At 45.1% G+C, this 16,800-nt stretch overlaps 1 protein-coding gene across 2 annotated transcripts in view; it reads left to right on the top strand.

Annotated features, from left to right (window-relative positions):
• The window catches only part of PLXNC1 (plexin C1), a 144,285-nt gene that overhangs the window by 23,944 nt on the left and 103,541 nt on the right, over positions 1–16,800 (top strand). For both annotated transcript variants that reach the window (XM_035721856.1, XM_035721857.1), the window contains exons 3-4: positions 6,824–6,958; positions 10,374–10,474. In XM_035721856.1, coding sequence (XP_035577749.1) covers positions 6,824–6,958; positions 10,374–10,474 — 236 coding nt within the window. The remainder of the gene's footprint in view (positions 1–6,823; positions 6,959–10,373; positions 10,475–16,800) is intronic.

The following is a 16,800-nucleotide window of genomic DNA, read 5'->3' as shown; positions in this document are numbered from 1 at the left end:
AAGCATAAGAGATAAGGCAGTAGGTGAGGCATAATAATAGCTAACATTTCTGAGCTCTAACTTCTGTGCCAGGCATTAGAATGAGTGTCTGCCTGGTTTAACTTGTTTCATTCTCATGAGTCAATAGTGTTACCATCCCTAACTTTATGAATGAAAAAAGACCTTGCTCGGAGCAAGTTACCTAGCTTGCTCAAAGTGATGGAACTAAAGCAACTCGTCCCTCAACCAAACTGCACTGCTAATTAAAAATGCAGGTCTGCAGATCTTGGTGGAATTTGTGGAACTGTTTTTGTTTTGTTTTTAAAATTTTCTTTCAAATATTGGAGAATCTGGGTTAATACCAAGATGCAAGTATTTGAGGTTTCATGAGAAGGGGCTCTGGCTTCTGTGGTTTTCATTTGTTCCTATTTGGGGATGGCATCTGGCAGCCCAGCAGAGTGCAGACATCTGTATTTAGAAGAAGGCAGAGGCTCTTCCTCTGAGCTGCAAGTAGCTCATGGGAGCCTCTGAATCCCTTGTGGGACAGCTTTTCCCCCGTGGGCTCTTTGAGAGCAAAGGTAGGAAATCTGTGTTCAAGTTGATTTTTGGAGTGGCTCTTGTGGTAGGAGGCTAGTGTTGGGTTTCTCAAACGTCCCTAGGACTGAAGTAGGTTTCAGGGTGCAGAAGCCCTATCATGCGTGTCCCTTCCCTGTATTGAGCAGAGAAGCACCGCTCACGCTGCTTAGAGTGAGGACTGATTATGTGGCCCTCAAAGCTCAATTTCCACAGGTGGATTTCATTTATCCAAGCCATGGAGTAAAATTTCAGACCAGTTCCAGAAAGTTCTTCTGTATCCTTGCAGAAGGCAAAGTGTGTGACACCTGAAGTCAGCCTTGATTCTGGTTTTAAAGTTGTCAAATGAAAATAAGACATAACAAAAATAATAAAATATCGGGACAAGCTCTCTTTATATTCCCATAGAATGTTCAAATAAAGGAAAGGAGGGCATGCAGAACCCAGGATAGGACCTGGGGCCGGAAGTAGGGGTGGTGGGGATGGCTGAGCTGAGGTAACAGACCAAAAAGCCAAAACAGCAGGAAGTGTCAAAACTTGGAAATGGCCTCCATGATTGGCTGCTTAGAGTGTCACGTGAAGCTGGTTCAAGTTCACCTCCATCTCATTCTTTCTAGTTTGTAAGTTTACAAGTACTCCCCAGTTTAGAACTATGACTGCCATATAATCCACAAATCGAGAATTTGTGGTTCAAGCTGTACTCTTCTCTTACTTACTATTACACTGAAATAAGTAGATTGGAAATAAAAGAGGAATTTGCCTTAATCTTTATATTTCACCTTTGTTACTCCTAACTACGGAAGCCCATTAAACACTGTTGGACAATTGCCTTGCTTTCTCATGTGTGTGTATGTGTGGTTTCTGTCCCCTTTGCAGCATTTCTTAGAAATTATTTATTTAAAAAAAATGAGAAGACTGGCTTGGTTGCCCTTTAACTGGTCAGCCCCACAGAGGGAGGCATAAGGAAAGAAATTTGTAGTATATATTTTAGCTTTTTGAACACCCATGGCTTTTCCTGTCGTGGTAATGGTAAAGAGAAAAGAAATAGTCTTTTGTTTAATTTTTCTCTCCTACACCCCCCCCCCCCACCACCATTTTCCTCAGCAGGCTATCCTTTCCGTGGGTGGTGTTGAACTTGAAACGTAACTGTCTGATGTAGAAGTCTCACACACCACACATTTCGGGACTGGAGTTGGGAGGTTTTTTTGTATGCAACAAAAATCCCAAGGCTAGTTAATAGCCTACCATGAGGCTTCAGGAAGATGTCAACAGAAACAATATGTTGACACAAACTGAAATTCTCTATCGGGGAAAATTTGTTTTCTACACAAGCTTCAGCTGGAAAAATTCTGAAGAGTCTCATAAAAATCTTGAACGCTAATAGCGTTTTTTTCATTTAATATTTATTGGGCACCTTTTAATGTGCCAGACACTATCCTGGGTGCCGAGGATACAAAAATGAATAAAACAGGCAACCCCCTTGCTCTCGTGATGGGAAGAACAAGACAGAAAATACATAACTGAATTCATCAGCAATAAAGCCATTTCAGACAGTAGTAAGTGGTCTGGAGGAAATGGACTGATGGGTAGACAGCGACAGTGGGGTAAGGTAGAAAGGCAACCAGGGAAAGCTGCTCACAGGAAGTGACATCTGAGACTTGAAGGATGAAGGGATAAATGAGAATATGCCTGGCAGAGGCTCAGGTTGACTTCAGATTAGAGCTATATTAAAGGGGAATTCTCGAAGCAAAAGATAAAAATCCACATCATGCCCAAGGAACGTGTATGAATTGGATGAGTTGCTTTTATACAAAACTGTACCCATTTTGGGTTTCTGTGACTCATTGTGACTTCCTGCATCACTTCACGGATCGAGTTCTTTCTCCAAAGCTGCCCAGCTAAACTGAGCTTAGGAAGGAACATTTCCCGTGCTCCAGTCTTGCTGGCTTTCTTCTCTGTGTTGATGTTGACAAGAATTTTGCAGTTAGAAGATCCAAGTGTTGCTTTGATGCCCCTGGGATGGGCTGTGTGGATGGGAGGGGGAGGAGGTGATATTAATAGAGATCTAGAGGGGAAAGAAAGCCGTGGCTCTCCTGTCCTGGAGTCACCTGAGAGGGAACCACGGCGGCAGAGACCCCAGCCCCTCCATGTAGCATGTTTGGGCCCCCTTGTGAGAAGCTCCTATTGTCCTGTCTTCGGGGTTATGGAGATCCTTCTCTGCAGAACCTAGCCAAAAGAAAAGCAATTTGGTCCACTCACCCTCACTTTTCAAATTTAAATCTTATGTATTTATTTTCTAAGATAATACACTGGCATTGTTCCAAATTCAAAAGAACCAGGAGAATAGACAGTGAAAGTCACATGTTCCTGACTTGTGGGGCAGACGGGTATGGGTTTCTTGGGTATCCTCCCAGAGATATTTTATCTATGTCTGCAAGCCAAAGGGGGAAGATAGTCTTTCTCCCATTTCGTCAATTATCCAATGTATTAAACATGCTATATATGTATATGAACATGTTTATGCTGTATATGTATAGGTACACACACACAATATAATGTGTTAGACATATACACAAAATCTTCCTAATTATTTTTATGGCTAAATAGTACTATACTGTTTATACTATATTTAATCAGCTCCCTACGGTTGGACCTTTAGGTTGTTTCAGTCTTTTGCTTATAATGTGTAATGCACTAAATCTCCATGTACATATGTCATTCAACATACATATGAGGGGCTGTGGGGTCTAAGGGTATGTGCTTTATAATTTTGACAGATAATGCCCAGTTACCTTTCAAGGAAGTCTCACTCCCACCATCAATGAAACATAACCAATTTCAGCCCAGCATCCATAGTTATCAGGACAAGATTTCAGTGTAAATCACTCTAGGTAGCTCATTTAGGAAACTGGTTGGTAAAGCCTGACACACAGTACCACAGAAAGGCTTTCCTGCCATAATTCGGAGTTCCAGAGAAAATCCTGGTGCCTCATCTTCAGGTGAATCAAAGCTCCCCCAAACTAGATCTTGCCAGCCCTTACCCATCTGCATCAACCGTGCTCCAAAGTCCTGATAAAAACTGCAACGTAGCTCCTAACTCACTTAAAATGGATGAGTGGTGATGTTTTGTAAGTTACGTTTTTATTTTGAAGGATATCCCGGACTGTGGCATTTCACCCCCCTTGTGTTGCATTACACATCTCTAAAAAACGACGGGCAGTTTAAGTAACCATTCCCATGATGCTATTAAAACAAAATTATCAGTCAAGGGGGGATGGGTTAGCCCAGTGATGGGTATTAAAGAGGGCATGTTCTGCATGGAGCACTGGGTGTTATACACAAACAATGAATCACGGAACACTACATCAAAAACTAATGATGTAATGTATGGTGATTAACATAACAAAAAATAAAATAAAGTACTAAAACAAAAACAAAAAAGAAACAGAGTTATCAGTCGTTCTTTAGAGTTACCTAATATTGCGTTTGCATAGCTAAATTTTCTTCATTAGCTCAAGAATATCTTCTGAAAATTATTTTTGTTCAAACTGGTATCCAAACAGGGTCCTCAAATCACACATGGCTACCCTGTCTCTCTCAGTCTAGAGTGGCCCCCTCCCATCCTTTAGCCACTGCCATTGACTGACTGGAGAAATGAAGTCTGTTGTCTTGTCCAATGTCTCACATTGTGGATTTGGCTGTTTGTTTCCCTGTGGTGTCATTCAGCGGCTTCCCCCCCCCTTTCTGCTTCCTAATACTAAAAGTTCGCACTGAAGCCTTGATTAGATTCAGGTTTGGTTTTATTGGCACAAATCATAGGTGGTTCTGCCCAGTGATCCCTTTGACATGATGAATTCCTCCTGGATGGCAACCTCTCTTCTCTTGAGCTGCACTTGAGAACATTTTTATCAAAAATTTTTTTTAACTGGCTTCCTGTTTCCTCTCTGTGACCACTTTCTAGAACCTGATCAATTGTTTGTCTCTGAGCTGATTAATAAGGACTATGAATTAGAGATGGGAAGACAAGAACCTGGCAGGCCCGCACTTGGGCAGTGCCTGCCCGATGTTTCCCTGCATTCATGGTTCTCGGTAGGCCGATGTTGTCCAACAGAACTTTCCATGATGATGGAAATGTTTTGTATCTGTACTTTCAGTATGGTAGTCACTAGCCAGATGAGGCTAGCAAGCACTTGAAATTCAGCTAGTGTAAGGGAAGTTATACATTCTAAGTTAAATTTAAATTTAAATAGCCATGTGTGGCTGGTGGCTAACCAACTGAATGGCGCAGCTATTGTCATTTTTAAAAGACTTGAGGTGCAGACCTTTTCCACCTCCCTTGGGACCTAACTGCAGCTACTTTTTTTTTTTTTTTAAGTCCTATTTTAGTTACTGAGATTGACTCTTGCAGAGCTGCTCCTGCATTTAGTGGCAGTTCATGGGCTCCTAGTGAGCTACCAGTTGTACCAAATCCAAGTGGACATGACCCAGAGCAGATGATGCGAAAGAAGTCACCACTGCAAGACAAAACCAGACTCAGGCCCAGGTACTGGGAGCAGGGGCACATGCAGGAAGATGCTCCATGTACCAAAATGATAAGGAGTCTTTGATAAAATAGCAAATATGTAATTACCATCAGGATATGTGGTACAGGCTTGTTCTTGCTCAGTAGACGCATGAATGTAGACTTTGTCTGAAAAGAGTCTCAGGTGCCAATTTTTCTTTTACAACCATGTGCCCAACATCACTGCTGTTCTCAGTGGTAGAGACACAAATGTGGATATCATATATGGATGTGTTCAAACTGAAGAAATAATCAAACACCTTCGATTTTGAAAGTATTGCACTGGGCAAGGGGATGGTATAAAGAACATTAAGACGTGGTCTTTACTCAAAAGGAGCTTGCAGTCTACTAACATTAACATCCACTGTATATTTATTACGTGCTAAGCATCTTTCATAATTCTTCTTTGGTCCTTAACAGTTGTATATAAGAAAGGCATTCTTAGCCCCATTTTGGAGATAAGAAAGTTGAGGCCCAGCAAGGTTAAGTAAGTTACTAGTTCAAGGTAGCACATCGTACTCAAAGCATAGAGCCAAGACACACACCTGAGCTCAAGCTACCATTCTGTTTCTCCAGGACTCTGGTAATTGTCTCCTGACACATCTTCACACTCATGCTTCCAACCTGTCCCCTAACCATGTCAGTGCTCTGCTCAAACCCTGCAGTGGTTCCCTCTCTCTCACCTGGAGTAAGAGTAAGGTCTTTATACGGTCCTACAAGAACTTATGTTACATACTTCTTACCTCACTGCCCACTGCGTTCTGCCTCACTTGTTCTGCTCAAGCCACACTGGTCACCTCAGGTTTTAGGGCCTCAGGACCAGTGGGTTGCTTGTCCAAGAGCTTGTGTCACCCAGACATCCAAATGACCCACTCCATCATCTCCTGCAAGTAGCTACCTAAATATCACCTGTCAATGACACCTACCCTGAACATGCATCCTTATGTCTTTACCCCACTTTATTTTGACCTACATCACCTTCTAATAGAGTTTATAATTTACTTATTGTTGGCCACCACTCCCCTACACACACACACATGCACGCACACACACACATACAAGTTCTATGAGGGTAGGATTCTACTCCCACACCCTCCACTCATTTGTTCAATGCCATTTTCCAAACATCTAGAACATGCCAGATACATAGGGGCTATTCAGTAGACATTTATTGAGGTGAGTGAAACTCAGGTGTGTCCAATTTCAAAACCACACTTAGCTATATTTTATATATAAACACACACCTACCTATCTGGGCCTGTTCAGTTGTCCCGGTTACTTTAAAATGTGTAAGTATGTAGAATCGTATGGGAGAATCAGAGCCACCTGTGCAAGTCTGTGTCAAGCTGACTTCCTTTGGTTTTAAGATCACCTGACATAGTATTAAGTGAGCCGTCTCTTGTAGCTTCTTGTAACGCCAGAAGGGGTAGGGAATTGTGGATTTCGAGCTTCCACCTGTGAGGATACTGCCCCAGCACCCAAGTTTGGGGGAGGTGTGTGTGTGTGCGTGCGCATGCACGCACGACTGTGCTTGTTCTTAGCAGCCTTGTGGAAGACTGAGACAGCAGATGCTTAAGGACTTGGTACCTCAGCCCATATATGTAGTGAGTAAAAGAGCACGTGGTTTTGGAATTAAGCTACAAGTCTTGCCACCCTGCTGTTTGACATATTTAATAGAAATCGTATTTCTCTTTTTGAAAAAAAAAATAGGTTATTCTTGGTGAGAATTTGACTTCAAATTGTCCAGAGGTTATTTATGAAATCAAAGAAGAAACACCTGTTTTCTACAAACTGGTTCCTCATCCTAAGAAGAATATCTACATCTATCTAACAGCCGGGAAAGAGGTAGGTAAAAATGCTAACTATTGCTTCTGACTTCTGAGTAAAAAGTGTTTAATTAATGTCATTATCTAGTAGTGAAGCTTTTACTTTGAACTATCGAGTTTAAACACTGCTGCAGGCTTCGAGAAGACCCGCAGTGGCTCACAGACATGGAATTAAAAACCTTACTGTCAGTGAGTAAGCAAGAAATATTACCTATTTAGACAATTTTATTATTGGCTGTATTTCCAATGCCAAGTTTTTCAGAAGAGGGTGTGCTTGCAAATGGGTGCATAATCAGCAAGGTAACTGAATTTACACATTTATTGTGTGGGCACTGAACGGTTAGATGCATTTATGAATATGCCCAATGGGATTGGCTTTGGAATTTGGGGTTAATATCAGGCCACAGTCTCATACACATTCATGAACCAGGAAATATATGGCACTCACCCTCCCTCTTTTAATTTATCTGGCTGTTCTAGTTTATCTTCTTGCTTCTGCTTACTGAAATAAAGAGAATATCTTTTTCCATTTTCTTCATTTTTACAAAGTGCTTTCACCAAGGGAAGGAAAGAAAACTAATTTTTATTCAATCACTATTGACCATGTACTAGTTACTATTCTAAATATGGTCTCTCTACGTGCATAGAGTTGTGCTTGTGTACACACACACCTATAAAAACAATGTTGGGGAAATATGTTAATAATTTAATGAGATAAAATTACCCTTGTTTTATATATGAAGAGCCTAAGACTTAGGTTAGATAACTCGCTCAGGGGTGTGTGTGTGTGTGTATATATATGTATGTATGTTAGGCCTTGTCAGGTCTGGGACTTAAACTCTGGGCTGACATTAAAGCCCATGATAAACGAGATCAGATCCCAAACTTGTGCAAATTAGCAGCCTATTCTGGCATGGTAATTTGGACCCATGGCCATCAGAACATACAAAGTACAAAGGAAATCATTGAGACTTATGGAATGATATAATGGGATAACAGCGGCCCTTGGCCCACCCCCACTTTCCATTCTTTGTCTCTCATTCTAAGGGGAATGGCAATGATATCAAGCTACATGTGCTGTTATGGTCACAAGGTAGGTACACAAGCACTTTGTAGTCTCCAGAATTCCTAGAAAGGCCATATTGCCCTTTGCACGTTGCAAAGTCAGTTATGTCAGAATGACCACATTGGGAGGGACAGTGGTCTACATTGGTAAACCAGTTGTTCACCCTATAGACTCTTCTTGAGCGGCTTGTTTCACCACTCAACACTCTCCATTCTGTTTCTTCCCTGGGCTTCCTGCACTTGAAAGATTTTTGTCTGCTCCACAGACTGCATGTATCAAGTAACTATTCCCATTCCCAGGCTTTATTTATCAAGGGCATCTGAAAACTGCCAGCCGGGGAACAGACTGTGCTACCACACGGAGCTGATAAAATTCCAGCCCAAAGCAGAGACTCTTGAGGTCTTGCTTGGCCTGTGCATGTTTTTTCCATTCAACTTTTTGAAACATTGTGAATAGCTCATAAATTCTCATTACTACTTTCCTCGGAACTCAAGACTCTAATCTGGGAACCACTGGGAGAGCCACGGATAGCTGACAGGTCCTCACTTTCGTGAAGGTAAAAACTGCTTAGCCTCTGGTCATTCAAAGCCTGAAGTCCTAGGGAGAGTTTTTGACTGGGCATCAAAGCCAGTTATTTGTACATTCTTCACTTAGGTTTACTGCTGGGGATCCTATTAGTAAGATTCTGGTTGAGCCAGTATAATCCCTAGAGAGGCAAAACCTAAGGAAGGTTCTTTCCCAGACTCTTGGGGAGATAGTAACAGCCAAACTAATATGCCCCGGTACATCCATAGAATATGTGGCCATTAAAAATAACCACATGAAGATTTATGCATTCCTGTGGAATAGTCACTATAATGTGTTAAGTTAGAGAAGCAGATCCACTGTAAGTACTTACAGTGTTCTCTCTTTTACATAGAGTTATGTTGTTTGTGTGTTTAAGTACACTGTATAATGGTTCTCACAGAATGTTCTAGAGACTCATATTCCACTAAGTGTTCTGGGCAAAAGTGGCCCTCGGAGGAGATGTTACTGACTCTACCCCTCCTAGAGTATCGTGAAGCTCAGCATATTCAAAGGCTCTCAGAAGCCTTGTTCTAAGGAAATCTATTTGCCTTTTCAATATAAGGTTTCACATGTTTGTTGGACTGTGGGATCTTTTCCTCACACAATAGCAATAGCCAACATTTATTGAGCACTTAGTATGTGCCAGACAGTGTAATAACCCCATGGAGTCAGCAGCACCATCACCATTTCACAGATGAGAAAACAAGGTTAGAGAGATTACGTATTTATGAACCACCCCCGCCCCCAGCATTAAAAAGATGTTGTGTAAGCTACAAGGAAAGAGCCACATTCTGGTCAACTCTGGCTCAGGCTGGTGGTCTGCCCCCGCATCTTTCAGCAACACTGAGGATGTGAGAAATGGACAAGTGTATCCTCCATGAAGTCAACTTAGAATTGAGGAATACTCCTCAGGATAGCCTATTTTCCTCACCAACCCTTTCTAGAACTCTCCGTTTCTCTAACCTTTTAAAGAAGTTACTTCTACCTTCTAGCATGTACAGCTTCCTGGCTTAATGAGTTCTGCAAGTTTCCTTACTACCTGCTGTGGGATTTTGCCTGCAGAAAATGTGCCATGAGACACTGGGGTCCTCTCTGCCTCCTGCCACCCCACTTCCAGGCTCTGACGGACTGTCTCAGATGCCTGGGTCTGCCCAGCACGGGCACCTGCTCTGTGAGGTTGCTGTTTCCTGACAACTGGAAGAGGCAGCTCAAGGGGCAGGCAGTGATTTGAATACTCCCCGTTTCTTTTCTTTTTTCAACTCCAGCGGAGGGAATTTGAGCGAGGGAGCCAGGAGCTGAAGCGATGGAGTTACCCTGGTGGGGGTGTGGGATTCTCCTCATGTCCATGTCCAGCGCCAGCCTTGTGCTGACACTCCTGGGTCAGAGCCTTTGCCATCCCCAGATGCTCATTTCCAAAGCACCACTGACCATACATCAGCTGTCTCTGTGTGAGGACCAGGTGACCTGATTCCATGGCCCCTTTGGAAATCATATTAGCCGGTCAGAAACCTGACTGCGTATCAGACTCACCTGGGAGAGCACCGGAGAATACAGACTCCTAGGCTGGGTCCCAGACCTACCGGCAGGAGTCTCCGCAGCGGGGGCAGCAGGGTATCTGGGGATCTGCACTTTCAAAAGCTTCCCCAGGGGATTGTGAGGACTGCTGCCCCATGTCATTACGGAGACATTCCGAGTTCAAGTTGATAAATGTGCTCTTTGTGGCCCTTCATCAGATAAGGTGTTGCCGTTTTTCTGGTGTTGCTTATAATTCCGTCTGAAGCGCCGTGGTCTTTATTTTTAGGTGAGGAGAATTCGTGTTGCCAACTGCAGTAAACATCAATCCTGTACGGAGTGTTTAACGGCAGCAGACCCTCACTGCGGTTGGTGCCATTCGCCACAAAGGTATTTCCTGATTCTTTCTCACCAACTCACTTTTGGGGGGGGGGGGCGGGGAAGGATTATGCGGCAGAACACTTGTTGCCCTGCTTTGAGGACCCGTTCCAGTGACCTGGGGGAACTGAGCTCTTGGCCGCCGACTGAACTACTGTGGGGTAATCATCATTCCCAGCGATGTTCCCAGCCGTGCCCGTGCCGCGAGCCGGTTGGACCGGAGCGCTCAGGGTTGCCCAGCCTGGGGGTGGGCGCGGGCCGGGCTGCGACAGAAGGAAGGAGAGGCTGGAGATGTCCGCTCTGCTTGTACTTTTTCTCCAAGACTCCGGGGAGAGAGGCAAAAGGTTTTCCCTAAGAGGAGATAAAAGAGTAGGGACGTTTGAAAATTTCCATTGGGATCCTCATAATGTCTCGCATGCGGTTGGCTCGGGGGAAGCCTCGTTATTGATGGTGCTGTCTCCTAGTGCGCCGTACAGCTTGCGGGCCTGCGGTGAGATCTGGGTCTCCGGGCACAATGGGCCCAGCCTGGTCTTGAATTACGATGGTCAGGACCCATCCAGGCTCTGGGGCGACTTGTAGCGGCTTCCTGACCGCCTAGGCAGCTCCTAGCGTCGCTGGGACCGGCCTGGTTGGGTTCGCTGTTGCCATGGCAACCCAGTACTCGGGCTCCCGCTACAGAAGCGAGGAGGAGAGCGCCTGAGCTGTAGCTCGGGCAGGGAAAGAAAGAAAAAAAGAAAAAAAAAAAAAAAAAAAAAAAAAACCCCACAAAACCAAACCATAACAGTGTCTGTCATTTTGGTGCTTTCAGTTTTTAAAGGTGAAAAAGGATAAGGAAGAGTAGAACAGGTGAAGAAAAGCCGAAGGCTGAACAAGGGGGCAGTTTGGGGATAAAAGAGAGGACTGGGAAGAGAATTGGGGCCCCTCTGGGGATGGAAGCCCAGGGCAATGAAGCAAGAGGTTCAGGAAACAAACTAAAAACGTGGGGATGGAATTAATTAGGAGTTCCCCGAGGAAGCCGAAAGCTGCGATGCAGCCAGCCGCATACTTGCCCTTGCCTTTTGCTGCGCTTCCTCACGGGGCTGTTGCCCTCAGAATCACTGGCAGACAAAAGAAGCAGGGCTGGGAAAATGCTCGTGTATAATTGTAATTGGGTAGGAATGTGTCCTTCATGTTGCTTGCCCGAGTCTAGAGTTTAAAGAAATTAACTGATCATGAACAGCATTTCATCGTCACACACCCACTACACAGTTCTGCGGTATTCTTTCCCACCTGTTCCATTTAGGTAGGTTCCCTGCCTATATTTGCAGAGCTCCCTGCAGGGGTTAATTCGGTAGCAGTGGCCGGGATTCATTAGCCACGCAGAGCTAGTGGCTACTATTTTGGCAAACACAGGTCTGGAGCTCATGGGCAAGGTGTCCGGGCTGGTGAGATGAATTTTGGGGGTTAGATGTGTCTAGATGGGATGTAAAGAAGCCTGAAGACCAGACAAGGGAGGCCATGTCGACTGAGGGGAGCAGTAGTTGGGGAACTGAGCACAGAGGTGGTGCAGTGGTTGGGGGTCAGGGAGATGAAGAGGGGGAGGGAACAGCCAGAAAGGGAAGAGGAAAGACTGAAGAAGGTGGCTTCCATTATGCCAAGGCAAGAAAGGAGGGAGCAGTCTGCTGTGCCAGATGGTGCTGAGAGTTTGGGCAAGAGAAGAGAACTGATCCACTGGACTTAGCAGGTGATGATTGGTGACCATGACAGGGGCTGTTATGGCAAGTGGTGCTAACGCTGCCAGAGAAACTAAGGAGAGAGCAGAGCAGAGACAACTCTTCAGAGGAGCTTTGCTGAGGAAAACAGCAGAAAGATGGAGCAGACACTGGAGGAGAAAGTAAAATCCAGAGGGTCTTGTTGTTTTTAAGATGCATGAAAGCACTGTGTGCTTTGGGGCTATTGGGGAAGTTCCAGTAGAAAAGGGGAAACTGATGGTGCAAGAAAGAGAAAGGGGGGTTGTGCAGTGTTGTGTCTCAGAAGATGAAAGAAAATGCAATCTAGCGTACGCGTGGGGAGGCAAGCTTCGGGCAGGAGGTGAGCAAGTCATCCTTGGTCACAGGAGGGAAGGTGCAGAACGTGGGTCCTGGGGCTGGTGGGTGGGGGAGGTGTGTGCAGCATCAGTTTGTATTGCTTATGGTCATGTTCAGTGACTTCAGACCAGTGAGAGTGAGGTGGGGGAAGAAGTGCTGGAGGTTTGAAGGGAGAAGTGAGAGAAGGTAGGAAAGAGAGCTGGACAGAGAATGGAGTTGGGAAATACAGAATGATTGCCAGGTAGCAGGAGGGTCCCGTTGAGGACAGTGGTCTTGCTTTTGAAGCGAGAACACTCAGTGTGGTTTTGCTTTCGAAGTCTGCATTCAGCTCTGCTGGTGTAGTCATAGAGTTGGGGAGAGCTAGATTTAGCAAGGTAGGACTTTGCAGGAAATACATCAAGAGAGGGGAGAGGGGCCTAGGAACTGAGGGTGTATCCAAGGCATGGACGATGGTATTGACATGGATATTTTTACTTAAAGTAGTGGACTCTGGGCTCTCAGCTGGACATGAACTTCAAGGAGGGGAGTGAGGGATGAGAACAGGGGGCAGGATCTGTGCGTGGAAGGTTGTGGTTGGATTTGAGATTTGTTGGAACTGGGGAACTGGAAGGGGTAGTAGTTGGACTGTAGGGAGGTCGTGGATGGGGTGGTGCTATTGGTAATGACGAGGTCTAGGGTACGGTTGTGTACTTGAAGTAGGATGGAAGACAAGGTTGTTGGTAGGGAGCGGGTCAAGGAACTGAGGTAGCAGAGTGTTAGATCGATCCTCTGTTTGGAAATTACAGTCCCCAAGACTGACCTTGGAAACAATGTTGGAGGAAATAGTCCAGAAAAGGAAGGAATTGGCAGGGGTGGGGGTGAGCTGTAGATGGTGGCAACAAGGAGGGCTTCGGGGTGGTGTGGGCTGATGGCGTGACTGCCTGAGCTTCCAAGCTGGGGCACAATGAGGGGGCAGGCTTGGAAAAGGGGAGGAAAGAAGCATCCAGAAAAGGCAGCAGGACGCAAGCAGGACACTTAGGACGAGTGAGAGGAAGCAGCCAGCCCCTGAGCTGGCTTCGAGGAAACTATATCCCCAGGGGAGAGGCTGGTTTTGTAAGCACAAGAAAGTAAGGGCAATGGTCAGAGAAGAGGTTGAAGACGCCGGGGCATTTAGTGATGACAGGCTAGGAGTTCTAGCCTCCTATAAAACTAGGACTCAGGCTTCCCCTCGTTCTCCTCTTGCTCCCTCACCCCTGTCCCAGTACTCTCCGAGAGGAAGGGTGCTTTTAAAATCTAAACCAGGTCATGTCATTCCCCACTTTAAAACCTGCCCTGGCTTTCTCTCTTAGAATCCAGTCTGACTCTCTTACTACAGGACCTGCATACGTTGTCTGACCCTTCTGTGCCTCCCATGCCTCCCTCCCTTCTGTTCACTCCACCCCACCACACTGGCTTTCTTTCTGACTTAGGACTATACCAGGCTTGTTCCTGCCTCTGGTACTTTGCCCTTGTTATTGCCTTAGTCTAGAATATTCTTCCCCAGATCTTTCTGTGGCTGGCGCTTTCCCGATCACCCAGTCTGAAGTGGCCTCACCTCACTCAACACCTCGCTGTTTTATTTTCACCACGGCCCCGTCACTGGTCTGAAATGATCTTATTTCTCCTCCTCTCTTGTTAAAATGTAAGTTCCACGAACAGGGGGTCCTTGTCTGTCTTGTTCACTACTGTATCCCCAGAGTCTAGAACAGTGCCTGACACAGACTAGATGCTCAAAAAATATACGTTAAGTGAATGAAGTAGATTGAGTGATTGAGAAACTCTACCAGTGGTGGGTTGAGACTTGTGCATTAAGTAATATAGAACATTCTAGACTGATGGCCCTTCCCCGCCACATCAGATCACTTGGTTTAAAACTGGCTTGATTCTGGCCTAAGACAAAATAAAACTAAGCCTCAGATCTGTGACTCATTGAGTTCCCAGTACCATTCAAAATTAGGAATTCTAAAGGGGGATGTTTTCTTATAACTGTAGAGCATCCCACTGTGTTTATTTTAAATGTCACAGATTTATTTAGAAAAATAATTTATTTTCCCTTTTGAGAAGGTTGAGCTTTCTTGCATATGTGTCTAGAAAATGGATTTGTTGGGAGCGGGGGGTGGGCAAGAAAACTATCTTAACTTCCTTTTGATCGGGTGTTAAGAATAGGCATCTAGTATAAGCAGATAAAAAGCAATTAGATAAACAATGAGCTCTAAAATGTCTAGTATTTTATTGTTGGAAACTCAAATCCAACCTGTGCTGAATTTGTCTGTGTGGGTGGAAAGCGAATTTTTGCAGTCTGAATATCTTGGGTTTGGAAGCAGTTTCTCAGTTTCTCCCATATTGCAAAGCATAGCACATGTGTTCAGTTATGGATTTCCACAAAACTGGCAATCCTGAACCAATGAACGGGTGAGGTTCCAAAAGTTCATTTGCAAGTTTGTTTGGCACTCAGAATACATTTTCCCATAGAAACTATGTCATAAATTAAGGACTCAGTCCCAAGCCAGCCCACAAAATCCAATTTATTTGGTTTCAACAAATATTTATCGAGTATCTACCAAGAACACAGTGTGGGAAATGAGACAGCTAGGTGTTGCTGAGAGAAATCAGATGCCATTCTTGGCCTGAAGGAATTCACATGCTAGCCATGTGAATAGCCCACATGCATTCATTCAGTCATACATCCAACTGACTAATATTTATTGAGCACCTGCGATGTGATGAGGCCTATGCTGGGTGCTCGGGTCAGAGTTCTTTCTTGCCTACATAGAGCCTGCAATCTAGTGAGGAACGTAGGCCAGTGTATCAGTCGGGTTTCTGGTCCAGTGATATTGTGTTAACAAATTCTTAGTGGCTTAAAAGAAAAAACATTTATTCCTCTTGTTCATGGGTCCACTCCAGTGTTGGGGTTGGGGGTAGGGATGTCCTCTGCCTCAAGGTGCTGGTGGAGAGGCTGATTCGGGTCGTCTTCACACATCTCTCATCCTGCACATACCATTGCCCGGGTAGACAGCAAGCAGAAGGACAAGAGGCCGTGCTCAACTGGGCGGCACATGCAAAGCCTCTGCTCATGTCGTGTTTGCTGGTACTCCACTGGCGAGCACAGCCCAAGGCCAAGCCCAGCGTCAGTGGGGCAGGGAATATGCTCTGCCTACTTTAGTGGGAGACTATGCAAATAGGGCAAAGGGTAGGGATGGGTCATTCTAGTACAGGAGAGATTGAAGAGCTAGGCACACAATCCAGTCTACCTTAACAAGTAAAAGAGCTCCCAATCTACCAATAAGTACATAGCGTATATAATAAGGGTTTGCACAGAGGCAGTGGAGGATTCCATGGGGCACATAAAAAACATCTAGCCCACCTTCATAGTAAGGGAAGGTTTGCTGCAGGAAGAAATGTCTCAGCTGAACCTGAGGCGTGAGCAGATATCAGCCAGATAAAGCCGAGGCAGGTGACAGGCTGAGGGAACGGTGTGCCAAGGCCGGGAGCTGTAGGAGTGCCTGGCCTGATGCTCAGTGTGGATGGAGCAAACAAACAGCCTTGTGGTACGGGGTGGAGGGGGGAGCCGTTGAGAAAGTGGCGTGGTAGGCAGGAGCAGTGGAGGACTGGCCTTATAAGCCATGTTAAAGAATTTCCATTTTGTTGGAAGGACTTTGGAGAGCTATTGCAGAGCTTAATTAGAAGAGTGACCAGATGAGATGTGTGTTTTAGAATAAGCATTCTGGTGAAGATAGACTAGAGGGGCCCTGCTGGATGCTGGTAGACCACTTAGAAGGTGGTTTTAAACCAGCGAGAGATGGGGAACTGGTTAGAGGGATGATAGTAGCAATGGGAAGAAGTGGATGGACTCAAGAGCTATTTGGGAGACAGGATTGACAGGACTTGGTGATTAATTAGATTCCCCCTTGAGTGTGACACACTCAGAATAGGGTTGTAAAATGAAAAATAAAATATCAAGGTGGCCATGGCCACTGTTTTTCTGGAAGACGTATTCTTTCTCCCTGATCTAAGTCTTCATAAAGACAATGAAGAAGTGATACCCAAACACATGATGGATTCTTACTGTGTCCCAGGCATTGGACTAGGCACTAGATTGGAACCCAATGGATGAGAACTTGTCGGAGGGGCAAGGACTTGGGAGTGATGCCGGAGCTGAGTCTCAGGGGGTGCAGTGGGGTGAGTTCCTGTTCTTTTCCCAGCAAAACAGTGACCTTGGTGTTGAGATGGTAGAGGAAGGAGTGCAGGTGTCTG

The sequence above is a fragment of the Zalophus californianus genome, chromosome 9, assembly GCF_009762305.2.
Source record: "Zalophus californianus isolate mZalCal1 chromosome 9, mZalCal1.pri.v2, whole genome shotgun sequence".
Lineage (NCBI taxonomy): Eukaryota > Metazoa > Chordata > Mammalia > Carnivora > Otariidae > Zalophus > Zalophus californianus.
This window is presented reverse-complemented; position numbering and strand designations above follow the sequence as displayed.